Raw genomic sequence first — 26,500 nt, 5'->3', positions numbered from 1 at the left:
GGCACTTTTATTTCTGTTCACTCACTGCAACTGCCTCACTGTTGTACCTACATGCTGCATCACTATTAAACCGAATCTTACTTTAGTTTTCATTTGTTTGAAGGATCATATTAATACTACCTTTATATTCTAACCTTGAACTCAGAGCAGACCTACCTCTCTTTCTTTTCTCTATCAAGTTAGAGTTAAAAAGCACTACAACCTAACCCACAGTTGCCTGTACTTCCCTCAAAGACAGGTGGAGCTAAGCCTTGCAGTCTCACTTTCTTATGCTTTCTGATGCCTCTACCAGCCAGTTTGTTCCTTACACAGCACAGTTAAATTCAGCAAACTAAGACCTCCTTTTGCAGCACACAGTTTGCACAAGTTGCTACTGGCTTCAGCAAGTCTCAGGCTGTACATACTTCATGGACTTCTCCATCAAGCGCAAGACTTGCACAGCACCTCAGTCAACAGAGCTTTCACCTCCTACAGAAGTGCCCAAGCCAAGTATTTTGTACATAAGGTTTGAAACAAAAACAATTTGCAGTTTTCCAAACAAGACTAAACAATCGCACCCTACATCACACCAAGCCCTCTTCTGCCATTAGAATATCTCCTAGTAGGTATATTAAGACCATCTGTACCCAAGGGCCTTTCATGGGAAGAAAAGGTACATTCAAAATAAAGGTCAGTTCCCAAACTATTAGACTGAAAAGTGAGCATAACAATCAGCAGTAACATAAACATAAAGCTGAATTCCATCTGCATCTACCTGACACAGAGTTTCTGTTAAAACCTGAATGCAGAGTAACCTATTTGGGGACCATTCATACATTAAGAAATCAACAACCCAACAGGTGACTTGTCTGCCTACTGATTGATGAGTAGAAGAAAACTCAGCAATAAAAATCACAAAAAGCAAAATGCAGAATGCCTTGAAGTAGCATCCAAACATGAATGTAAGTCCTTCAACAGCCTAAACATTTCAGAGTTTTAGAACTTTAGAAGTGGAGCATACTCATGCTGCTTCTGTTCCAAAAAGCACATTCTAAGGGAAGATTACACAAAGAGGCTTATTTCAGTTGTTCTAACATTTCACTTTGAGGCTCAAGTATTTGCTCTTCTTGTATCCGTTCACTATGGAGCCAAACCAGGCTTGTCAGAGGAGTGCCAGGAACAGACTCTGTGCCCAGCAGTCGCAGCCAGGAATAAACTGCCTCTGAGGAAAGGACTGGGCACCAATGACAAAGACTGCACAAAGGTGGTAGCTCCCAGAGCTACAGGGGTGGGTAGGCTGGAACAGACGAATAGTCCACTCAGCTAACGATGTCATCTGAAGGCCAAAGGCAAAACCTGGTTTCTTACTCTGTGCTAAGCAGAGACAGAGCCTTTGGCACAGGCCTCCAGGCTCCCTTCTCCAGCCCTGAGGATCACATACAAACTATTAATTTTAATACACCCAGCTAAAGCCCATGGACTTGTCTAATACTTCATGAAGCCACTTACACTCTTATCACTGCAGAGGCTGACAAAAGATCTAGCTCTCTCAAGATTTCCTACCATAGGCATTCAGACAGGAGTTACTTCTTTTCCATTTAGTGCGTTTAGGAAAAGCTCACATGGACCAGCTGAACTACAAACTAAGGAGTAAACATTGCTTTTGTTTAGACTCTCTAAATGGGAGACTAAACTTTTAAAAAACAAGTAACAAGAAACAGTCCTGTGATTTCCGACAGCAAAAACAAAAGAAGGGGCATGCGGTGGAGGTTTGGGGAAGAGGAGGAGCCCACAACAAAGGAAAGAAATAACTTGCAGCAATAAAAATCCAAACAAGTAGACTTGTAAATAAAATATAGAATAGCCTGGGCCCAGCCCTAAAGACAGTACAAGACACCTAGACCTTCCCTTGATCCCCTTGAACTGCCACTCTGAAAGCACAAAATCATGAGTCGAGGTCACAAGCAGGGAGAAAAGGCTCAAGGCATCCAGCTGAGCTCTTTGAGGCCTGCGCCTGCACTCCTGTCTCTCGATGCTCACTCTTCCAGACATTTCATACCTCAGCAAAAGCTCCCAATACCTAACGTTGAGCTCTGGGCAGCCCTCACTGGAGGTGCTGCCCCACCAGCCCCATACCTTGTGGCTGCTCAGCAAGCCACAGAATGCCAGGCAAGCCCTGTGCTCTCCCCCATTCCTCAGCCTGTGACAGGAGAGTGGCTCAAAGCACAGGTCCTGCCCCTGCACCTCCTCCCCAAGCAGTGCTGCCCGTGTGTGACAGCCCCACCACACTGGTTTCTCCCTCCACCAGGACACCACAGCCACCACCACCTCCCTCAGCTCCACATCACCTGTGTCCACGCTTAGGCCGGCCTGGCAGGCTGCCAGCACCCTGAGCTCCTCCAGGGCCCCCAGCCCTCACAACTCTCCCGCCTCCGAGCCCTCCACAGCTCCCCTGCCACAGGGTCACCCAGGGCCTACTGTCCTCACCTCTCTCCTGCCTCAGGTCACCTCAGGGCCTTCTGCCCTCACACCTCTCCCACCTCAGAGCCTCCCAGAGCCCACCGCCATCATACCTATCCCACATCAGGGTCCCTGAGGCCCACTACCCTCACCCCTCTCCCAGCTCAGGACCCCCGGCACCCACCAGCCTCGCACCTCTCCCACCTCAGGGCTCAGCGCCCCCTGCTCCAACAATGCCCGGCTCAGCGGGGCCACCATGCCTATCAAGGCAGCCCCCTGCTCCTATTGGCTACTGCAGCCTCAGCTTTTCTCCTATTGGCTACCGGGCAGCACACAGCCCTCCCCCACACGGGCCTCCGCCCCGAGGGCAGCCACGGCAGCTGGTGGGCGCGTGCCCTCAGCAGCCCCTGCGCGGCCGCCCAGAGAGGGGCAGACCCTGTGGCTGGCACCCTCCCTGCGGGTCACTGCCCCAAACACCTCTCCGTTGGGAGAGCAGCACCGTGGGCCCAGATCCCTGCCAGCCACGGATGGCAGAAGCCAGGCTGCTTTCCAACCCTCCCTACCAGCCCCTCACCTGCCCAGGGCACCACTGGGCGCTTGGGAGCTGCCGGGATCTCAGGGAGTGGGGAAATTGCTACCTTGCCTCCTTCAGTGAGGGAGGTGGTTTGGGGAAAACTGTGAAACATCTTGCAGTAATTACTGGTTCGTACAAACTAAAAGCCTTTTGTTTCTTTAAAGGGGAAAACCACGCTATGCACTGTCAAATTAGAAACTGCAGCTAGATATACCCATGGAATAATTCCTTATGCACAACCTTGGATCTCCCTGGGCTCACAAACACACGGCTGGCACCAGGCTGGAGGCTGGTGACAATGTGGAACGACAAACACTGCACCAAAACACGTGCAAAGTGACCAGCTCCCAGGGCTTGTTCCATGGATCCTTTGTATGTGATGGGCGTTCCCCCACAGCATTTCACCTCGGGACAAATGAGTAACTGACTGTTTCAGCTTCTATTTAATTTTTTTTTTCCCCTCCCAGAAGTCCCTTGCCCACCACCAAAAGCCTGGCCACACGCACCCTCTGGGTTCAGAGACAAAAAGGACAAAACAAATCCTAGTTTTAGGTTGTTGAGATTGCCTTTTTTTTTTTCCCCGTCTTGCAGACTTTGAGCGAAGTTGGTCATGGAGGCATTTAACTTATCATTCTTAACGTTTTAGACTCCCAATAGTAGAGTACGTTAATCTTGGACTCGTTCTGGTATTAAGTGTAATGCAGCTCCTCAGGACTACTGAGCCTTGCAACCATTCGAGCAACCAAAGGGGAGCCAGAGTTCTGGGAAGAAGCACCGATTGGCAGCATTTTGCCCCGCACAGGCCCCTGCCAGTGGTGGGAGCCCAGCAGCTTCATACACAAGGCCAGGGAACGGCTGGGGTTAGAAGCCACTCGAGTCAGCCGTATCCAGCAAACCCTTGGCTAAACTTCTGCCTCTGAATCCCTTAATCCTTCTGTTTGGTGTTCCTGGTTATGGAAGATGAGGGCACCGCTCCACATCTGATCTCTGCATGGTTCTGCTTCAATAACAATTTCTCAACTGTTTCCTAATTGTCTGCCTGCCCTCCCACCTAGGCTGCCGTACACACGCAAGTGCTTTCTGCCAGCCATTTTACATACAAGAGCAGAAAGAAAGCTCTCCCAGAAAGCCCTCGCAGGCCTTAGAGGGCATGATGTACTCACACAGGCATCCTGCTGAATGCACTGCAGGATGTGCTTGGCTGGAATCAGGAAGTCTATGAGGTAGCGCAGTCCATCCCCACGGTACGTCTTCTCCACCACATCAAAAACTTGGCACAGAACAGTGGCTGCAGTAGCCTCAAATGGAGGGTAGAGTGCTGATAACGTACTCTGAATGCAACCGTCCAGTGACTCCGAGTCCTGCCAAGAGAGACAGCGTTAGTGGTACCACGGCACGATACCCCCCGCTGCCCTGACGAGCCCTGCACCCAGGAGCGCAGCCATTCCAGATGCAGGAGCAGAGGAGATCAAAGGAGCAAACTGCTGCTCTTTCTAGCTTCTTTTAGCAGTGGCGGTTCCAGGTAAACACAAAAAAGCTCTCCCAAAATGCGAGTGGAGCGCTCGCAGAGCGCTGTGCACAGCGCCGAGATTTCCCAGCTTCTGCTTACGCAGCAAGTCCTTCTCCTGACTGCGCTGGGTGGGGCTGCTATTAAACCATTACCGCAGCACGTGAGCGCGTGTGAGCGAGCGAGAGTATCATGGGGTGGACGCTTCGGCAGGCCCCGTGTTTTGGATACCTGGGGCTGGAGGCACCGCTCAGCACTTGGGTACATTAAAGCCTCGTGTTAAAGCTCCTCAGTGGGCTGAGGGGATTTGCAGGGGCAATAGTTGGGCTGAAGCTACTCAGCCTGCTGTGCTCAGAAGTCGCTGCACAGGATAAGCTGATGGAGCTGTTTGGTACTGGGGAAAGCCGCTCACCAATGCAATTCATCATTATTCAAAGCTGCTTGCTTCTCATGAAAGGCTCACTCCAGGAATTTTCTGCTGCCTTTGGTGCCCGAGCACACACATCAATATGTAGGATGCCGGTTTCCTGCCCAGGGATCAGAGGCAATGGCTTCTCTACTTCCACCTTCATTCGGGAGAGCCTGTCAGCCAGAGCCTACTCACGGTGTCAGGACCAGTGCTAGAGACTAAACTCTGTCTTTTGTATGGGTGTAAATCAAGAGAGTTTGCACAAAAATAAATAAAACACAAATCTGTACTCATCTGGAGAGAGAATCAAGATTCCTCCTTTCCCTTCTATTTTAGAGGGGACCTCTCTGGCTAACTTACAGCCAGTGGGAGTGAGTTTTGCTACAAAACCAAATGAAAGTTTACTCAGGTGTCTGGCCAGATCCTCGTCTGATCTAAATCCACCTCCCTTCACTAGACACAAGAAAAGCGTTTCAGCTGCTGGCCCAGAAGCCCTACAGCCTCCTGCAGAACAGGAACAGCTGCAAGGACATGCCTGAAAACATACCTCAGTCTCACAGCAAGATTAGGAGAGAAAGTTAAACAAAGCAGTGCCACAACAGCTTACGCCACCACTGAGGAACAGTGGGACGAAGGGATCAGGAGGAAGCAAACCATTTCACTTCTTCCACTCCAAGGGGGCATATGTTCACCACTCCAGACACCACCATTGGCTTGAGAACACGCAACAGTCTCAGAGGAATCCTGAACCGACCTGCAGCCGGAGCAGAGATGATGCTCCTCACACAAGCCTTCCCGTCTCCCAGTGATCTCAACGATCTTTGAATTCCTCTTTTTGAGGGCTGGGTGTTCAAGCACAACATACACTCCCTGCTCTGTTGTAAAGCTTGCTTTGTAGGACAGCCTGCAGGATTGCACAGGAGAGACGAGGATGCCCAGGCAATGCCTGCCCCGAGCTGGCAGAATGCGGGTGACAAGCAAACCACATGTTGCCTGTGGCACAGCACCACTTCATTTCTTTTTCTGCTGTTTCTCCTGTTGTCAGCAACAAGGCAGGCTAAATCGCAGCAGGCTCCTAAAGTGTTTGCAGCTCTTCTGAGAGATCAGCTGCCTCCCTGCAATACCCCTGAAAGTCAATGCAACCAGATAAACAGAGGTTAAGGAGCTGGTTTTCATAGTCTTAACCCAAGGACTCAAAAAGCAGGTCTGTGTGCACATTTCTAAGTGTTGAATGCTAAGATCAAGCATTTAACCCCAATCGTAAATGGGAGCAGAAGGCTGTTTTACACCAGCTTCTTTCCACTCAGAATTATATAAACCCTCAACTTTTATTCCATTAATTTAAATTAAAAGCCTAGAAGTTCCCAGGCACTTCCTTCTCTGCAGGAGCAGGTCTTCAGAGAAAATCTTCTAATAGAGATCATGGAGGTCAAAGAAAACTGTCAAGAGCTGACAGTCTGCTGCTCTCTGCACAGTTCTGGTCAAGACCACCCCAACATGGGGTGTGAAGGGGGACTTAGCAGAGTTCAGGAAACAGAAGAGAAAGCAGACTGATAGGAACTGTGGGATGAGGTGTACAGACCCAAAAGGGCCACCTAATTAAGAAGTGTTCCCTTTACATGCTATCCCAGACCTACTAAAAAAGGTATGGTGGAGGCTATAGGGTAGGGAAACAGGTGCCAAATCCAACATGAAGCCTCTCACAACTTGTCATATCAATTATATTGCTGAATATTGATATAACACACTAAACATTACACATCGTTCCTCTCCCAGGCTCATGTGAAAAGACAGAGAGAGGCAAAGCGCAACCAGCTGAAGGTGAGCACAGCTCCAGTAAGCTCTGTTGACACCAATCTGTACCAGCAAGCATCTGTGCTCTTGTCAGATAAACCTGGCCTTGACACAAATGCTCTCCCACCTGGCACCAGCCACCCAGCCAAGGGCTTGGGCACTCACACAGTAGCATTATGGCTGGTAGCATTTGAAAACAATTTCCTTCTGACCCTCCACAGGTTCAAAATCTCAGTCAAAACCAGCAGGGGGGAGGCAGGGTGTCCTTCCTGTATTCTGCCCCATACCTCTCTTCCCCTGCTTGAGCAAAATCAATCCTTTCCCCCACCCTCCCCCCCACCCAATTAAATCAGTTAAGTTTACTGTTGCAAACAAAACAAAGAAGTCAAAATATTTACACATGAGTCAGTGCATTGCTCTAAGGTTCTCACACCATTCCTGCTGCCTTAGCAAAGCCTTCACAGGACAATTATTAACATTGGCATCGAATCAAAAATCCTCTATATGGTTAAAATAAACCAAGTTGTATGTTATCCTTCCTTTAGTAAAATACAGAATAACCATAGCCTGTAGCCTTTGCAGAGTTCAGTGCTAAGAGTGCACCCCTTCGCACAGAGGCTTTATCTCTCTCTGGCTAGACTATACCATGAAGCCATGAAAGCTGTGCAGGCTTTGAAGGGGCAGAGAGAAGGTTTCAACCCCTACCATTGGTGAAAACTTCTCCTTTTTATACCCAGTCTCTGCTAATTCCACATTAAAGCCCCCAACATGGGAGCAAATTCATACATCCCATCGTGCTACACATGATTGTAGCACAAGCATCTTTGGGCAGCTACAGAACAAGGATGGAGGCAGCCTCCGTGTGCTGCAGGTGAACATGGAGGAAAAGCTGCTTTCCAGTGCTGCCACCTGCCCAAGGTGATCTCCCAGGGATGGGTCCTGCCCAGGTGGAGGGTGGAAGCATGGCAGAGCCTCAGGGGCTCGGAAGCCACCTTGAAACACAGAGTGTGAAACATGGCAGAGCTTGGAGCCTGCAACAGCAGCAGATTCACTTCTGATCATGGACTCATTAAACCAACTCACGATCAAGGGATGGGTCCGCTTTATTTGTGCTAATTAACTTCGCACATTGCAGAGTGGCCTGAGGAAAGGGCCTCAGCAAGGGCTGCAAGAGCCTGCATGGTCCTGCTGTTTAATGCTGGAACGCAGATGGCCAGCCTCATACATCTCACCTGCAGGCAGTGCCTCCTGCCACACACATGGAAGAGCGATGGTTTGGAGACACAGGGAACTGATACAAACCAGCTCAGGACAGCAAGAGAAGGGGATAGCATCCTGTGCTCCAGAGGCTTATAAACCTGAAGTCTAGAGCTCATCCTACCTAGAAATCACATCCCTTATCTCAAGCAGGTAATGCAACCCCCAGCAGGCATGAGCAGAAACCTCTGCAACCCAGGATGAGGGGACAGTGTCCAGAGAGGAGAACAAGCTAAACTCAGCAAGAATCCAAGGAGGGGGCACTCTTGCCCTGACACATTTCCACCTCATCCCACGCCTGCCTGGACAGGCCCCCAAGAGCTGGCAGAGCCCAGCACAGAAGCCTCCTGGAGAAAGCAGCCCCATCCAGGGAATGCAAGTCTCGGGCTCCCCTACCTCCAACAGGATTGCCACATCCCCCTCATGGGAAAGGTCCTAGACACTTGCTCCTTTTAGTCACCCAGCACAAAGGCAAACAGGAGCGCTTTCCAACCAAACCAGAGAGCATCTCCCCAAGCAAAATGTATCTTGGGACTCAAATGCTTCTTTGTCAATACAGGGAAGGACCTATGAACTCCAGCTCACTGCCACCACTCCACCACACACTCACCACACCTCCCAAAAGAGAAACACGCTTTCAAAATAACTCTTCTATAAATCAAGGCGCTAAATAAAGCCCAGGTTAAGGTCACGTCCGGCCATACTGGCTTTCACTGTTCTTCAGCTGGGAGCTGGCTGCCGATGCAGGGGCTGGAGCACAGCAAGGGAAGAGGCAAGTATCACATGGGGACAGGCTGGGCTCTGTGGGCAGAGCTGTGTGGTGGGGACAACCCAGCATGGTCCAACCCAGGAGGGCTGGGGGGAAGGGAGAGCCCAGAGGGGTTTCACAGCTGGCTCTGCTGTGAAATGAACAGGGTGCACCCCCCTGATATAATGGGAGCCACAGATGCTGTGAAATGAATAGAGGGATGAAGACTTGTGGCAGCAAAGCTGTGCTGCTCAGCCCTAAGAGCCCCTTTCCCCATCACAAACTGCAGCAAGAACCAGGAGTCAGGGAGAGACAAAGTTAGAGTGCCTGGGCAGAAGCCCCAAGCCAGGACTAACAAGCAGACAGCAGGATGAGAAGCCCAGTATCAGTTACAACCCTGCTCAAGGAACACATCTACCTCTCCTGGTGCAAGCAGCTGCTGCAGGATGGGAGAGGAGCCTGCCAAGAGGCATCCGGAGTAACCAGGAGTTTCTTGGGCTTTTTTATGTGCACTGATTGAATTTTCTGCCTACCTTTGTGGGCACAAAGCTACATAGCAGCTCCTGCCATGCTACGTTTCTTTCTGACTCAGGACTAAACTTCTTCTATATGACCTGCTGCTCACCGATTAAGTCTGAACCCTGGAGAGGTTCCAACGGGTTTGGAGAACAAGAAGTCAGCCTGCCCAGGGAGCAGAGACAAGATCCCAGGGCTACACACCTTGCGCAGCATCAGAATACCTGCACCTTCCCAGCAAGCACCTGCGACAGCAGCGCAAATGGCTCAGGACAACACAAGTCTGTGCGGGGAATGGCTGCAATGCTGCTGGACCCGCCTGGGCCCACAAAGCCTTAGCAGCATTTTCCCCACAACTCACCCAAGCACCTTGCTAAGAAGTCAGTGTCTTGCTCAATAATGTTGTCTACAAAATGCTGAGTCTTGGTCAAGGAGAACATGAAGAGGCACAGATCTTCACAGCTGACAGCCCAGATGCTGTCTGAAGACTCCTAAAAACCATCAGTATGGTGAGACCAGACTTAACTGTTTCACCAGCCCGTGACTTATGGCAGACAATGCTCCTTTCTAGCAGGCTGGACTGGCCCATGTAACACATTGAGGATTCATCTTGCAGCAGGAATTTAGCTAAAGGATCTGCAGCTCTGCTCTAAATAACCTAGACTCCCATCTGAGCAGTCAAAGAATGAAACTACCTATCCCAATGTGCCCCAGTTAAATCCAGCAATTGCCGTGGCTTGGCAGAGTGAGGAGCATGGCTGGTGGAACGGAGCCCGAGAGGCTGCGAGCACAGCGAGCCGTGCCCATGGTACACCCAGCTCTGAGTCATCGAGCGTCTCGGCTCCCGCTCAGCAGAGGGACCTTGCCAGGATCTCCCACAACTTTGCCCTCCTTCTGCCAGCTGCCCAGAGCCTGGCCATGTCCTGCATGCACCCATTTTCTTCCCTCTGCCCATGTACCAACAGGCAATGCAAAGGCAGGATAGGGGAGATCAGAGTCTGCAAACGTGAGGGGAAGAGAGATGACCCAGCCCTCCCACACCCCAGAACTGGAAAGCAGAAAGAAGAGCAAAACTGGGAAGAGGTAGAGCTCCAAGTATCGCAGTGCCAGCCCGTGGCCCCCAGACAGCTTTGGGCTGGGGAGAAAAGGGGCACTGAACAGGGCTGGGATCGCTGGTCCCTCCGCCAGCAAAGGCTGCCGTGCTGCGCCACTTGGCTGGGGCTGCTCAGCTCTCAGCTGACGTGAGAAACTTCATTTCCAGTAAAAACAGACCTCTGGGCTTTCCACGAAGCCTTTCCACTTTCTGACATAAAGCCGAAAGCCAGGCTGCTTTGCCTTTAAAATAGAGACATTTATCCATTCAAAAAGGCCTTTGGCTGAAAACAAGGCTTGTTTTTCTGACAAAATTTGAGATTTCCCACTCCATTTCTGCAGGGAGGAGAACCCTCCCAGCCCCATTTCCTGAGCCACTCTAATCACAGCGGCAATGAGTTCAAGAGAGAAAAATCTTCCCAGAGCAAGTGCCAGCTCCCCCCTCGGCTGCTCGCTCCGCGGCTCAGGGGGAGGCTGGGAGGAGGGCGCCTGCCTTCGGCACCCTGCCTGCCTCTGGATGTTTTCACTAAAATAACGTACTATTAAGTGGTGCAGCTATAGAGGTAGGCATTCACACCGCTGTAATTACACCACCTTCCTGTGAGATAACCAGGAATGGCTCTACCTGCTCTTTGGGCTATTGTTTCATGGAGAAAACCACAGCACCCAGTTCCACTTGGGAGGAAAGTGTTTCCAGTCTCACCCAGGCCAGCTTCGTTCACAGGCTGTACCTCTGAAAACGAGCTGCCTTCTACGTGCCACCATGCCATGGTCATATCCCAGGTCAGTCTCCCTGCTGCTGGGGCAGGCAGCATGGCTCCGCAGCGTGCGGATAAACCAGCTCCTACAGCCTTGCAGGGAGTGGTGCTCCGCAGACAGAGCCCGGAGAATCATTTCCAGATGCCTCCCTCTGTTCCCCTGGCCCTTCTCCGGGTTGACGCGGCTGCGGCAGCCAAAGCAGCTCCTACTGGGCAGCGCGCAGGATTATCATTCCAGGCACTGCAGGAAAACAAGCGCTTGGAAGTGATTAACTCATGATCTCTCATTTAATTAAACAAAGGGAAAAATGATGTATTTGCTTTTCAGCTCTGAGGTCCCACTTCTGCGCATGCTGTAGGTCTAGGCATGCTCAGCAGGAGAGAGGGAGGCTCAAAGCTGGACAATCACCTTGTTAGCCCACAACTGGTTTGTTTTCACTCAAGAGGGATCAGCCTACATTGCTTTGAAAACCAAGTGTGACTTCCTGTGAGCCTCAAGATTTGGAGCTAGTATACAGCTATACTAATGCTGTTCTTGTGCTGGAGCAAAAGGCAGGGAATAGTAGGGTGCAGAAGCAGCTGCATACAGGTAGAGGTAGATCCCTGTCTCTATACCACACTTTAGGTGGCCAAACGCAGGCATTAGCATACAGCAACACGACCAGCACCTGGGTCTGCTCCCCTGCCCGAGAGCCCTGTGGCCCAGCAGGACGTTTCCACGGGTCTGAAACAGCAACACAAGAAGAAAACCTGCTGTTAAGATATCCAAACCCAATATTTATCCATACCAAAGACATAACCTGGGGCAGTCCTTCAGGGAGGGAAGCAGTGCCTTCACCAGCCCTCCCTCCACTCACGTGTGCCCTCAGGGAAGCGGCAGCTTGCACAGCAAGCTCGCTGCTGTTCCACCATTGCCTGACCACACTGCTCCCCAAAGGAAACAGCATCATGTGCATTTGGATACAGCAGTCCAGCACCTCTGCCCACCAGAGATCTATATTCATGTTGCTGCTCTCTACCCTTTATTTTAGGCTTTCATACTCCAGGTTCTCTGAACAGGGCCTGTGGCTTTCTCCTTTGTCCGCACAACATCCAACACATCAGAAGATCTGCTGACAACTGCTGAACAGATTAGAGAGGCCAAACTAGGGATGAAATTCTGACCCACAATCCAAGAAAGTCCTCTTATAGCCAGAGAGAAGCAGAACTGGGAAACGGAGATAAGCCTTTCCTCGCAGGGAAGTGTCCCGCCCATAACTGAGCTCTCAATGAACTGAGCAGAAGGTGGGTCTTATCCCGAGCAAGGAATGAGCTCTGCTGCCAAAGGCCTGTTACTTTCTATTAGCAATAGATCAGGCAGATGATATAGGTGTTTAAAGGGCATGTGAGAGAACACACAAAGCCCTGTCCTTAAACAGACATCTTCCAGCTGAAACAAGTGCCTCCAAGTGTATAAGAAGAGCTGTACATAAAACACCATCATACAGCTGGAGACCAGCTTATTTTGGTTTAGTTTAATCAAAGGATTAAGTCCTTAATCTGAAATAACCGTCTAAGCACAGATTTTTTGTTTTAAATATCATTGGCATAGATCTAACCAGGCAATTAATTAACAAAGCTGTGCTCTGTGTGATGCAAAGCTTTGGGTACTTTTAAAACACCCTTTCCAGCAATAGACTCATGCTGGAAGAGCACAAATGTATGGTTGCTGTGGTTTCACTGCCCAGCATCAGCAGCGTACGCCTCCCCACCTCATCGAGACCCCCTGGGCTCTCCTCTTCACTCCCATCACCAGACCGCAGGGGCTGCCCCGTCTTGGGCACTGGCATCCAGCCACGGCACCATTTGCCATGGTCCAGCCAGGGATCTCCACGATCTAAGCGTCACATTCCTACAACAGGCTTGTACAAGGCTTGCTAAATCCCGTCAGATATCACAGACAGAGCCAAGAATTTCACAGGCCACTTCTACATAAGACAAGCCCTAGGACATTACAGCAGACTCCCTTTCTTTACAGGGCTCTTCTGGTAAATGCACTAAAATTCATTCTCTCTGCTACCCAAGAGAATTGCTTGAGCTCATTCATCTTATTATTACAGTATTTGCTCCACTGTCAACTTCAAACATTGGCATCCATCTGGCAAACCAACCTGAGCAATAGCATCTTGTACCCCTTACTGTTTGTGCCTAATACCTACCAAATAATGGGGCACTCTACTCTAGGCAGATGGAAGATTTGTTTATACCAGGCAGCTACAAAATACCCTGAGTAAGTTCTCAGCCAAAAAGGTCAGCTAATTTTAACACCTTTTAGTCAGAGGCATGAGGCCATAGCCAACACCTTGTGTTCAGACACCCATCTGGGGGCATCTTACAACAGATGGGCAGCCTCCTGTGCTCAAAGAGAAAATTATAATCCTCCAGCAGGACAGCTGACGAGTGCCAGAAACAATCTTCACAGGCTCAGCATTTAGATTATTACTTATGGGGCAGCAGTGCACATGTTCTGAGCTCAAGGCTGTGGCTGGATCACGTTCAGATCCACTCCTTCCTCTGCAAGGTGCATAAGCTGCTAGACAGACTCACAAGGGAACTGGTGGGTTCACGGTCTCTTGCAGCCTTCTTAACTAAGGGTGGATGCTGCTAAGAAAAGATCATGTTTTAGTTAAAAAAGAGCTCCCAGACTCTATGTGGGATCTAGCTAACACATTATGGTCCCAGTGTCCCATAAGAGATGAACCATAGTTCCTTTTGGCTTTAAGCACTCTGTATTACCATGTGCTTGTGAAATACAAGTCCCGCTACATCAACAGGGAACAGAAAATGCTCTGAAGCTGCTTAGCAATTCCAGGAAAACCTGGCTGGTTGCATGAGAAAACAGTAACTGCACAAGAACCCTTCCTTGAAGGAACACATCCCTGCACACCTTTGACATGAGGAAGCAGCTGGCAGTAGCGATCAGATGCCACCTCTGAGGAAGAGGCTGTGAGGAAGGCTCAGCCAGAAGGACAGAGCCGGCAGCCCAGAGATGCCCATGGCTATGCCAGCTCAGAAGCAGCAGGGTCTGTGCCCTGCAGGGAGAAGTTTTTCTGGGCGGAGGAACTCAGATTCGCTCCAAGACTCTCCGAGCTCACTGGAGAACAGACACACACGTGCTCAAGCTTTTCTGCCTCTGAGCAGCCGAGCCTGGGACTTAACACTTGGAGGAAAACGTTTCCCCCATATTCAGATATAGTGCTAAGTGCATGCCTCCTGGACAGCCAAGTAAATCAGTTATAAATTCAGGGCACCGCTTTTACTAAACTCCTGGGTTAGAAAGGAATAAACACAGGCTTTTAAAGCTACTCCCTTTATAGATTAAAAAAAAAAAACAACCAGAAAACAGTCTCACGTGTCCCATTATTTCCATACATATCAAAGGAGGGTGGAGATTTAACTAGAGATTTCTAAAAGACATCTTTGTGCACAGAAGGGATGTATGCCAAAACGTGGGTGGTTATAAGCCCAAACACAAAAGATAATACATCCACAGGCATTTTTCCCCTTGATCCATTAACGGGTCTGCATACCAGCCTCCTGAGCGTATGAGAAGGACCTTGTTCAAAAGGTAAATGTATTCAGAAAGATGACAATAGACAGCAAATAATCCACATCCTTTGGCCACGTTGGAGACTCAGCAGCACTAGGTTTTTGTTGGGAGTTACCAAGACTTGACAGGCAGCCCCAGGGAAGGCATCTTCCTGATGGAACCTGCTCAGGAAACTTCACAACTCGTCTCCTGCAAACAAACACTACCACACCTCACACAGGCTGCAAAGCTCAAGGTGGACATCGAGCTCATATCTCCAGAACTCCTACAGCTTTTCTTCCCTGCATCACACAAACCATCATCCAGCTACAGCACCACATCCCATTGGGGCTGACCATAAGACCCCACGGAGCCTCCCCTCTACCACATCCACCGATGTTCAGGAGGAGCACATGCAAGTCTTTGTCTGGTCCCCATTGCTCTTCAGCTGAGCCATTTGATTCTATTCAAATCAGTAGCTGGTTGCACCAGCTGAAGCAAAGGGTTCATCCTGGGCATCCCAGCCTGATGGCAGGAGGGTAAATCTGAGCAGACAGAAAGACATTCAGATTCATTCTGTGCTGCTTTGATCTTGGAAATTTCAACTTGGTGCCCAGCGATGCAAAAAACGGGATATACGTAAAACCAGCCAGGAGCACTTACCACAAGAAAGGCCCCATTTTTTGTTCATTTTTTAATGAAAGACTAGTCCAGGCAACAGAGATGAGCCACTCTGAACAGCAGAGAGATATTAGCATGGTCAAACCTTCAGAGTCAACAAGGGCACATCCATTCACTTCTCCAAGTTGCAAGCCAGGTATCACGAGCGGTATAGAAAGCACAACACAGAGCATCCCATCACCAGAAGCGGACAGCTTCCCCTAGCAGGCCAGCCTTGCTTTTTATTGCACTTCAGTCAGCAATCCTGGTGATCCTGGTGCTACCTGCTCACCTTTGCAGACCTTGGCTACATTGAGCTTTGCAGGAGAGGAACAGGGAGGTCCCACATGGTTAGAGCACCAGGAATAAGAACAAAAGTTGCTCTGATATTGGATCCCGACAGGTTGGTTGAGTTTATAGCTTCTGTAGAAGATACCTTGACTGTTTTAGCAGAGATTTTTACAGCACTTCAGTACTAAGGGGGCCTGAAGCCCCTGTATCTGTGACTTCCCTGCATGCTCAGCACTGATGCTCAGGTTCAGGCTGTGCCCACAGGCTCTAGGAGGGTTGAGTTTTGCACAGCTTGATTGCAGACAGGTTTATTGCATGAGCTGAAACTAGAAAATTAGGCTCTGGGAGCTGAGAGTCTGTGACTGTGCGCTAGTATTTAGAGGTAGACATGCTAGCTGGCTATATTTTCTGAGGTGATCAGCAGCAAGACACCCACAAGGCTCTCGTGTTCCAATGTCTTCTGCTAACTTCCCACCGAGGAGCAGGGTGCACTGAGCAAGGTGTCCCTAGGAGCTGACTGCACATGCAGGTAGATAGCCAGCACCATATCCAGAGGACCATGCTACAGAACACCAGTTTTCAGAAAATAAGCACTGACACTCAGCATACATTCCTCCTCGGACACCTGCCGTGTCTCACTAGAAGCACTTGCTGTCTTGCATTCCCACCTGGTACTAAGAACACATTCGGTGATTGCTGGGCAGACATGTGCATAGAGCTGGCCTGTCACCTACATTCAGCCATTATTTTCATTGCTACAATGAACAGCATGTTCACCTGCCCAGCATTTTTGGAAAAAAAGTATGGCATTAAACATGAATTGCCGTCCTTGTTACCCCAGAGAAGATGCTTTCAAACCACCTCCATGTGCGCAGGATTACATCTCTAGGCTTTGTCTGTGTTCCAACATCTTGCTCATGGCTTTGGCACAGAAATAAAGAAAGAAGATCCCCAATGCTTAAAGCTCTTTGTGATTCCCAGACTCATTTCCTTCCCACCCCAGGGGAAGACATAACCGGAGGATAAAAGAAAGTATATTTTTTGCTGAAACCCATCCTCTCTCCTGCTGGCATAGATGTGCCACCTGAACTTCTCAGGAAGACACCAGTATTTGCACATCTTGTGATACACACACGCTGTACACATCTGCATGATGACTGGAGACTTGGCGCATGCCACTGCATGAAAGAAGTAGCCTGGGCAAGACCAAGGGACAGTTGTGGGAGCCTCATTGATCTCATGTGCTGGGTCCACGATGTCCCAGTTCCCATTGAAGGGCAGCAGCAATCACCCTAGCAAGGGTGGAAAAGCAGCCCTGGGCTCTTTGGCCAGCCACAGCAGCTTGAGTGACTTCCTAGAGGGGAAGCTGTCCCTCACAGCCTGGGGCCAGAGGCTGGAAGCAGACCCCTGGATGGGGCACTGGAGGAGCAGGGCTATCGCTTGCTTTGCCTCTAGCCAACCCACCCAAGAGCACAGGGGTTTGTACCTGCCTGGGTGGAAACTGTTCCTCAAATGGAACGCACTGTGGTCCAGCCGTACACCCTGACCATCTCCTGTGCCCCATCCAGCAACAGGCACCGGGCAAGGTGGAACCCGCTCCCTCTCCCATGGAGAAGAAATCCGTGCCATGGAGGAAGGGCAGATTCACAGCCACAATGAGACGAGCAGGTTAGAGAGAGCTCAGCCAGGCTCCTGCCTTCCTCGCGCCATGGGGTTTTCACAACTGCAAAAGTCAGTTCTAGTGGCAGCAGGCTACTTTGGCCTAAGGTATCTTACACATTGTGTGCTTTATGCATCCCCCCAGCTGCAAAAACCCTGTGTACCCATACACAGGCCATATCATCCATAACACCAAAGCATGGCAGACACCTCATGAAGAAGAATCACCTGCCTCACACAGAACAGGGCAGCCAGCAGTTGCACCACACCAGGCTCCCATCGGGACCCAAGCATCTGAGAGCCCTGCAAACTGCCAGAGGCCATGCGGAAGTCTCATGCAGGCCAGCACATTCACCTAAATGCAAATCTTTTGTCTGCAGGGTTTGGTTGATTCACCAAGACACCAACAACTCAAGGCAAACAGAACAGTGTGGAGCTACAGTCCCAACTTAGCCACTCCCAGATCACACCTCCCGAACTGCAGACTGGTCTACCACAGCATTGGGAACAGATACCTGCCACATAGCACAGGTGACCATGGCATGGCCAGCATCCATTGCTGGGTCTGTGGCAGTTTGGCCTCTGATTCCTGCTCCTTGAAGCTGCCAAGCCTGAACTCAGAACCTGCGAGGCACACGATCCCTCCTCAGCAGTGACACATGGTCCCTGCACATCCACCTGGACTGGCCGTGGCACTGCTCTCTCTGCATTAAGGCCCCTGCTTCAGACAGCTTTTGCATCACACATTAGAACAAGGTGAGGGACCCAAACTGGGGATGAAGCATTTGGGAATCAGAGTCACCTCCAGTTTGCAGGAGCAGAGTAGCAGCAGCCAGTTTCTGCCTCAGGCCTCCTGGAGCAGAGCTTCACAAGCCCTGCTCCAGCACCCATGGCAAAATGCAGCCTGCAAGGAATGGCACCCACCCTGTACAGCCCCAGAGAGTGCTCTCCTTTGATTTCAACTTCATACAATAGCCAACACAGACTGAAAACTGCTAGGAACACACTAGGCATGGGATGAGGGAAAGAGCTCTCCTGACTGGAGCAGGGAAGTGGAACAAGTGAGATGCCTGCAGGCCTCCACAACAGGATGGGATGGAAGAGGAGAGTGCACCACAGCTCTGACAGAGCCACCCATAAGGGTACAGAGGACCACAGGGTCTTCAGCAGAGGAGCTGGAGGGTGGCAAAGGGAAAGAGACATGGGTCCATCAGCTTAGCTCAGGTTGCAGAAACCAAAACTTGGGCAACTCTTCCTTCAACGAAAGACAAGCTTCTCCAAGCCCAGAAGCTTAACTTTTAAGACAAAGCAGGTCACACAGCCAGGTACAGCAGCAATGCAAGCTGCTTGTCCCCCTCATGGACTTTGTTCTCTCCGCTGTGGAGAGGCAGCTCGTGACACAGCAGGACTCATCCAGGAGATTTAGAGCTGCTGGGCGCTTGGATCCCAGACTGAGCCCAGGAACAAATCATCAGAAGCCAGACTGGTGCTTAGTGGGATCTTGTCACAGGGCTAGCAATCCCTCCAGCCTCTGCTGCCCCAGGGCTGGGCAGCTCTGTTTGCAGGGTAGTGCCAGTGTGACTGGGCAGGGGACAGCCCTGCAGACACTCCCGGGGAGATGGAGTGCCCTGCTGCTCGCTGGGTGCACCAGACTCTCCCCTCCCAAAACAAGGACATGCAGAATTTGACACTGAAAGGATCTTTGCCTGGCTCCAGGGGTTTCTCTGAACCCCTGGCTGCCCACCTTGGACGGGAGAAAAGAAACAAATGCTTTCCCTTTCCCTGGCCTCTGCAAGACGGCAGTGGACACAGCCCCAGAGCAGGACCAGCAAAGAGCAAGGGCAGGAGGAAAGCTCAGCATCCAGGCAGTGCAAAAAGCAGGGCCCTGCTTGACCTGCCCTGTACCAGCCCCTTGCTCTAGGGTTGCACCCTTGATAAGCACCCCATGAGGGACAAGTGCCAACAAGAGCCCCGTGTCCCTGCAGCCACCGTCCGGGGCTAGCAACCCAGGGTACAATGTGCCATCCAAGTAACGGAAAGTGCCACAAGAGCCATTTCCCACTCCTGGCGTTAGTGCTGTGCACTGGCTCCCGGCGGGCTGCCCCAACAGCAGCTCCATCACGGGCACCCGCACTTGTGCCCAAGGCAAGACCCCTTTGCAGAGATTTCCTTACCATGTTCCCGGCCTCCTTTATTTCCCCTCAATTCTGAAGGCAGTGTTTTTTCTCTTTTTCCTCCATGTGTGCGATGGGGCGTCTCCTCTCCCCTCCGACGTGAACCTCCGAAGCACTTTGAGTTCTGGACTGTAATCCAAGCCCTCACCGCCCCCAGCACAGCTCCAACTAATCTAACTCATGACACTACCACGGCTGAGCAGGGGACCTCGAAGGTTTCTCTGACAGCCAACTTCAGCACTAGACGGCGGAGGGGCATAGCAAGCACAGGGCGTCGCGTTCCCCAGCCCTGTGGGGACCTTACGGACACAGGCAGAGCCAGCAAAGTTCGCAGGCTGCTTGTTACAGCATCGATGCTATCTGCGTCCCTGCCCTTCGCACAGACCTGCTTAATGCAGATGCTCCGTGGTGGGGTGCTGCCTCTGCCCGGGAAGATGTGAATAGCTGCTAGAGGAGAACAAGCCCACGGCAGACATCCCGAGAAGGTCTCCAGCTTCCCAAAGAGTTTTCCAGCAAAATCCTCCTCTCGGCTTGCTTTTCTCTAAGTCCCAGAGAAGTTTCTCCTCTCCACGCGATTCTGAGGCAGCACCCGCAGGTTAAGCAAAATGCCAAGAAATAAAAAAAAAAAAAAGAGTGCTCCGAAATACTGTTTTTCTAACTTCTAGAGGGAAAACAGAGACGCAGTGGCCGCTTCAGGCAACAGCAACAAACTGCACTGGTATTAGGGGAGAGATGTGGAGACCTCACCCCCTCCCAAAGGAGGAAGTAATTTAACATGGCAAGTTTCTCCACCCCTCCATTAATTGTTTAAGATGGCCAGGGGCCAAAATACTGCCCGAGCAGTGGGAGCAGCGGGGAAGGTCACCGAATAGGCAGGCAGCAGCCTACAGAAGTGACAACGGGAAAGGGCAGAGCCACAGAGACGGAGAGGGAGGGGAGAGGCAGGTGCCGCAGGGCATCCCAGGATCTGCTGACACACAAAGGCTTTGTGTAACGGGAAGCGGGCGGGAAGTGACACACAGGCAAAGCCGCACAGCCCTGGACATGAGATGCCTGGCCTGGCGGCAGGGCTTGGGACAGGGAGCTGCTCCCCCAGATTTGGCCAAGCAGGTCTGGGCACTCTCAGTGGGGACTGACACCCCGTCAAGGAGTCCACAGTGCTGGTACCTGGCTGTTGACCCCCCATCTGGGAGAGGTCACACAAACTAGTCCATCCCAAGAGGAAGGGTGACTCAAGCAGGACCTGTAGACCCACAGCAGGAAGAAAGACGTCCCCTGCAAGGGCAGGCTAGCAGAGGAGCACAGGACACTCAGCTGCTGAAACTAGAGACTGCTACCAGACTCCTCTGCTGCCTTAGCTCAAGGGGCAGACCCCACAGCCTTCCCAAGCCTGGCCCCATGGGGCCAACAGCAGAGCCCACATGGGCTAGTCCAGATCAAGGGCACCTTCAGACCCTCCTCTTCCAAGGCAGACTGCCAACAGTTGGCCCTAAAACCCATTGCACATGATGGCCTCATGGCATGTTTTCAGATGTAACTAGAGAAAAAGGGTTCAAGCAACCCCAAAGCAAACCATTCAATACACCAGCTGCCTGATGTGCTGTTGAGTTTCCTGTGGGTAGCAATGATGGCTGACAGTCCTTGCAGGGATGCAGTTTGCTTTACTTAAGCAGAAAGAGTTGTCCCCCTAAAAGAGGATGTGACACTGACAGCGGACCAGAGCTGAGCAGCTGCCTCACTGTTCAGTGCTGGTCTTTCAAGTAGTCCTTGCTTGCAGAGCTCCCCCATGGCCTCTAACAGCCAATCACCCTCTCCCTTCAGCACCAGGGCACTGCCTGTAGCACACCACAGCAGCAAGAACCTCCAGCCCACGTCAGGTGAGATCAGTTGATAATCCCAAGCTGGGTGAAGGAGAGCATCCCTGCCCAGCACAGGTACTACCTAGTTGTTGTTGTCCACAACAACAGAAGGAATTTGTGATCTTGTCTGTGGATGCAGGACATCCTTTCTTTCCCCCTCATATTCATAGCAGGAGGATAAGGAACATGGCATACTTCCCCAGCAGAGCCTCCAACCACAGATTTCACGGTCTGCACAAGGCTGTGTTTGTAGAGTAACTTTGCCTTCACCTATTCCCCAAACACATCTCCCAACCCACCAACATGGCCACACCTTTGCAACATCCTCCCACAGGTGCTGGGAGTCTCCCTAAAGCCTGTCCCCCCTCCAAGGAAGGGAGGACAGAGAGCAATGTCCCTGCAGCGCATGAATGGCACGCAGCTGAGCATGACAAACCTCATGCTATCAGAGGTGCTGAGCTATTTCTGTTGGAGGCACAGCCCCAGCCACAGAGTAAAAGGAGGCAGAAGAGATCCACCATGCCTCTCGTGCCCAGATCTTCTTGCTGTTTTTCTTCAACTGCAGCAATACATGCAGGTTTCCTTTCAGGAGGCCACAGCTGCGCAGGGCTAACCCAACTCCTTGCACACAACTATATTTACCCAGCAAACAAGTCTCTGCAATTATCTTGGGGTCTGCAGAGGACCAGCCTCTGAATAGAGATCTGAAGCCTCCAAGCAGACTGGGTACCAAGACTGGGCTCTTCAGGGCTACTCCAGCAGCAAGCCAGAGCCAGCTCACCCCCACCCTAGTTGGAGGCAGTGACGTGATTCCCTGTGCTGTGCCACTGCGCTAAGGGGAACATCGCACTGCTGTTTACTCATGGCTAGATCCTAATATAGCTTTTTTTTTTTTTTTAATTGCAAAGTGGTCTTTCCCTCCTCTCCTGCATTGTAGATCCATTTCCCACACAAGCACATGGGAGACAGCTGTAGCCAGCACTCCAGTGGGTGTTAAAAAGCCCCTCTTGACTGCGGCCGACAACAATGCTGCGCTTGTTCCCCCACACAGTCTCACACTGTCTCCTCACAGGAGCAGCTCCTCACTCTTGCACAGAGCCTGCACTTTCCTCAGGCTTGGTTTAATTGCTGAAGCTACTGCAAAAGGCTGTTGTCATCCACCTCTGCCAGCAGAGATCTGGGTACTTCAGCTTCCCAGCCAGCAGACCCAGGTCCTTTGCATGGACCACTGGGCAATATTACCCTGAGGGAACCGCTTTGGTACCTGGCTGCAGTGGCAGCTGAGTACTGCTATGCACAATCTGTCCCAAAGATGAAATATGGCAAAAGGCAGCAAATGCTGACATCGGGAAGGATGGGGAACCAAACTTTGGAGGCTGTGAGGCCTCCCCAGAGTTGAAAGCTGAGGGGGTGGGAGAGGGGTCAGTACACCAACATTTCTGAAAACTTCAGGGGTTGTAACTTCAGACCCTCATCTTTTTTTCCTCCCCGCTCCCTTCCCCATTGTTAGATCTGGTTTCTGGAGCTGCAGTATTTCTCAGACGCCTGCTGAAGCCGTACCACAGCCAAGAGCCCTGTAAGAGCTGGGAAAGAGCACAGGAAGAGGCAGGCGAGGGACCTCTGCCTTTGAGCCACCGCTAGCAGACTTCTGCTTATTTTCAGCCGTAAAAAACAGGGAAAGCACAATACTTATACCAATAGGACTCAGCTGTGCTGGAAGAAACATAGGACAGATGTTTCAGATGCCAGATAAGGACATCTCCTGACCTAAGGGAAGTTGTGCAATATGCATGCTAGCTAGACGATTACACTACAACAGCCAACAGTTCTTAGGAACACCCCCATGCATTCCACATTAGTGTAGCATGATTACTTGGGTAGTCCTCAGCACAGCATAGGGAACTTCCTATGTGCACAGGGACTTCCTAAGGAAAGGAGAGCGCAGGAGCAGGCTGTGGCAGAGCAGGACTCCAGGACCTCCAGTCTCTGCTAACCCACTGATCAGCAGATGTCTACAGGTCTAGTTCCAGGCATCTCCTCATCACCGGACTGGGGCTCTTTGCCAGTGCCCATGTCCACACACATGGCTATCCAGATGTCCCGTGGATTAAGCTGTGCCCTGAAAACACAGGTTTGAGAAAGGTACATTACAATCCCATCAAGCTACTCACTGTGAAGCCATTCCTCTTGCACTCAGCAACCTGTAGAGGACACAGGAAGCCACCAAGAAGCAGCATTAGATCTCACTCAGCACTAACAGATGTCTTAAGACCAGTGATAGATATTTGCTTGAAACAGATTTTGTCAAATAAAAACAAGTGCTGCAGCAAGTAGAGCTGCAAGCAGCCCTTTGTACCAACATTTCAGGAAAGAACTAGTTCTCTCCCCATTAGGGAGACAAGAGGGGGTTGTATGCAGTTTAATAATATTTAAACCTTTATTTCAGATCACACGTAAAGCAGGCCTTGGTTTCACAAAAGCACATCTTGGTTTAACTAATTAATTTGATAATCCCCTATTTGCAACCCTCAGGAGACATTCAGCTTCTAAAGCAAGTAATTAGCACTAAGTGGCAACCTCATTGTGAAGCCCAGTCTGATTAGAGAAAAAATTTCTTAAGCCAGAAATATAATCGCAGTGTGACTTCCCAGAAGGACTGGAGGGGAGACTACATAACAACAGCTGGTCATGCTCACCATTTGAAGGAACTCAATTACCAGGTCTCCAGCTACACTTCAAGATGCTGTTCAGTGCCACATGCAAACCTGGTGTGTGGTTAACCATCAAGAGGCTTTACAGGAGACGTTTTATGGGTACAGAAGTCAGGAAGGCCCCACTTAGGGCTCTCAAATACCCATGTGTGCTACAGGGTGGGGAAAAATAAAAATAAAATCCCACATCAGGCCTGCTGTAGCACATTTGCAAGCTCATAGTGTGCAGTCCCACAGGGAAGCAATCCAAGTGGGGAAAATCATCCTTATAGCCCCCTGGACAGATATGAAGGCACACCTTGATGACACACAGCATTTCCTCCAGACAAGCCAGTTGGACTCAATACATGCAGAGCACTTGATAGTCTAATGTCTGCTCCAGGCACTGACAGAGCCCACAGGACAAAGTTGTACCTCTGCATATGCCCAAGACACCTGTCTTGGGCTTCTTTAACTCTGGGCAGTTCTTGTGAAGGCACAAGCCTTGCAAAGTAGCCGTGCTGCACACCACTCTTGGGTTAGCGCTTCAACAACGGCGTTCTCCAGAGACTTCTCCTTAGGTGAAAAATCATGAACGCACCTGGGTTAGGTAGGAGCAAGGCTTGGATGGAAATTGGGCCTCCTGCCCTGACCAGACACCTTCCCAATAGGTACGTTTTCTCTACAGCACACACACTGAGATGTTTCCCCACTGGGGTAGACTCCCCTGTTTGGGTCCTGAATCTCAGCATCCCAGTGCTCCGACCACTAGGCAGGTGCACTGGTTGGCAGGATGGGATCACCCTGGAGAGAAGACCCCAAACCACCACCCGAGAGCCTGAAACTGAGACCTGTAGGACACAGAGCCTGGCAGGGGCACACCTCCATGGGCGCAGATGCAGTTAGGAGAGCTTACATCCTTTAGGACAAGCTGCTTGTTTGTCACCCTGGAGTTCAAGCACTGCCTGCCTTTCCTGAGGACAAAGTGCTCTTGGCTTAGAAATTCATCTGTGGTTTCAAGACTGCTGCTTGAAAACTCACCACCATCTCTGGTTAGAGGACAGATTTGCTTTCTCTGAAGAGCAGCCTAAAATTGACCCATCTCTTTCCAGATCCCACGTATTTAATGGCATAAGACAGTCATCTGTTCACCTTCACTGCTGGCAGTGATGTTGCATGCTATTTAGTCCCAGGTTTACCGTACTCTCCAAGACAGCACACTCACCTCTGAGCTAGACGTGCCTGCTGGCACCTACACCCGTCCTGCTCCAGCCCATCAGCCACCTCCCCAGCCTCTCTCCCACAGACATGGAGCACAGGGTCTCACAGCACTGAAAATGTCCTCAGTAACAGCTGCCAGGGCCAGCTCCTCTCTTCTGGTCTGCCTGGCAAAGCAAGGGTTGCAAGGAGAGACAGACAGACACTCCCCCTCCCTGTCTCTCTGCACCACCAGGAGCACCGCCTGTGTGCCCCTGCTCCGTGCCAGGCTCACACCTGAGCAAACCAGCACCCGTGAGATACCCGCCCAGCCCATTTCAGAAAAAGCAGACACAGCCCTCAGCAGACACCCCAAGCAGGTTCTAAGCACCAACCATTACCAGACAAGGGCTGGCACACTTCTGAGCTGGAGACACATCCCTTCTCTTCCCAAAAGCAACCTATATACAACCATGCATGGCTAGGAAGGAGAGCTACCAGCTATAACCACACCACTGCAGGGGAGCAAGGACACCCCCCTCTGACTACTGCCTGAAGTCTCTGTCTCACAGGTCCTACCTGGGTGGCAGCCAGGGCCCACAGCACATCCTTCACTCTGCTCCAGGAGCTCTGACCCCCAGGACTGCTCTTCCCCCTGAGTGCACACCCTGCCAAGCCTCCATCCAGCCCGCCCCAGCCCCTCACAAACCCCACACAAACCCCACACTTACAGCCAGCGCTTGCAGAGCCTGCGCCCAGCAGATCCCAGCAGATCCTGCAAACCATTCTCCCATGGCAGAGCTTCTCCAGAGAAAGGGAAAGCTCTCACCTGCCTGCAGTTTGCTCCTCCAGATCACACAGGCAGAGAAGCAGCTGCGTTAGCTCAACACTCACTGGGACAGAGCAATAGCCCCAAGGTGCAGCTCCAGCTGTGGGCATGCAATCAGTGCTTTACACAGCTGTATGGGCGTTCCCTAGGACCAGATCTCATGTTGCCTGCTGTGTCTGGGCTGTGTTACCCACTGAACTTGGGCAGTTCCACTGTGAGTCCTCCAGGTGCTTCTCAAAGTACTCTTAATCCTGCTGGTATTTCCAGCAGGGGAATGGCAGCCTGGTCAGAGTTGAGCAATGGTCTCCCCTGGTACAGGAGCGACTTGCTTTGTCCCCCTCCAGACTTGCCCAGCTGGTAGCAAAGGGGAAAGATCTGGTTCTTTGACTTCAGTCTCAAAAGAGCAGCTCCACGAGGCTCCAGGCAGAGTCTCAAGTCACTCTGCAGTGGGCAAACAGCAGTTTGGGGTGAGGGTCTTT

General features: G+C 51.1%; 1 protein-coding gene across 15 annotated transcripts in view; it reads right to left on the bottom strand.

Moving 5' to 3' along the window:
• PLEKHG4 (pleckstrin homology and RhoGEF domain containing G4) overlaps positions 1-26,038 on the bottom strand; it is a 95,520-nt gene extending 69,482 nt beyond the window's left edge. For 4 of the 15 annotated variants that reach the window (XM_065029057.1, XM_065029058.1, XM_065029061.1 and 1 more), the window contains exons 1-2: positions 25,924-26,001; positions 4,177-4,374 (exon numbers count right to left, since the gene is read on the bottom strand). In XM_065029057.1, the coding sequence (XP_064885129.1) occupies positions 4,177-4,374; positions 25,924-25,986 (261 nt within the window). In that variant the 5' untranslated portion in view covers positions 25,987-26,001. Of the gene's footprint in view, positions 1-4,176; positions 4,375-19,446; positions 20,179-25,923 lie in introns of those variants that run through there. The other 11 variants (XM_065029054.1, XM_065029055.1, XM_065029059.1 and 8 more) reach the window with 6 other exon arrangements.
• Between the last annotated feature and the right edge of the window lie 462 nt (positions 26,039-26,500).

The sequence above is a fragment of the Columba livia genome, chromosome 13, assembly GCF_036013475.1.
Source record: "Columba livia isolate bColLiv1 breed racing homer chromosome 13, bColLiv1.pat.W.v2, whole genome shotgun sequence".
NCBI classification, from domain to species: Eukaryota; Metazoa; Chordata; class Aves; order Columbiformes; family Columbidae; genus Columba; species Columba livia.
Note: the sequence above shows the minus strand (reverse complement) of the source record. Positions and strands in the feature narration are given on the sequence as shown.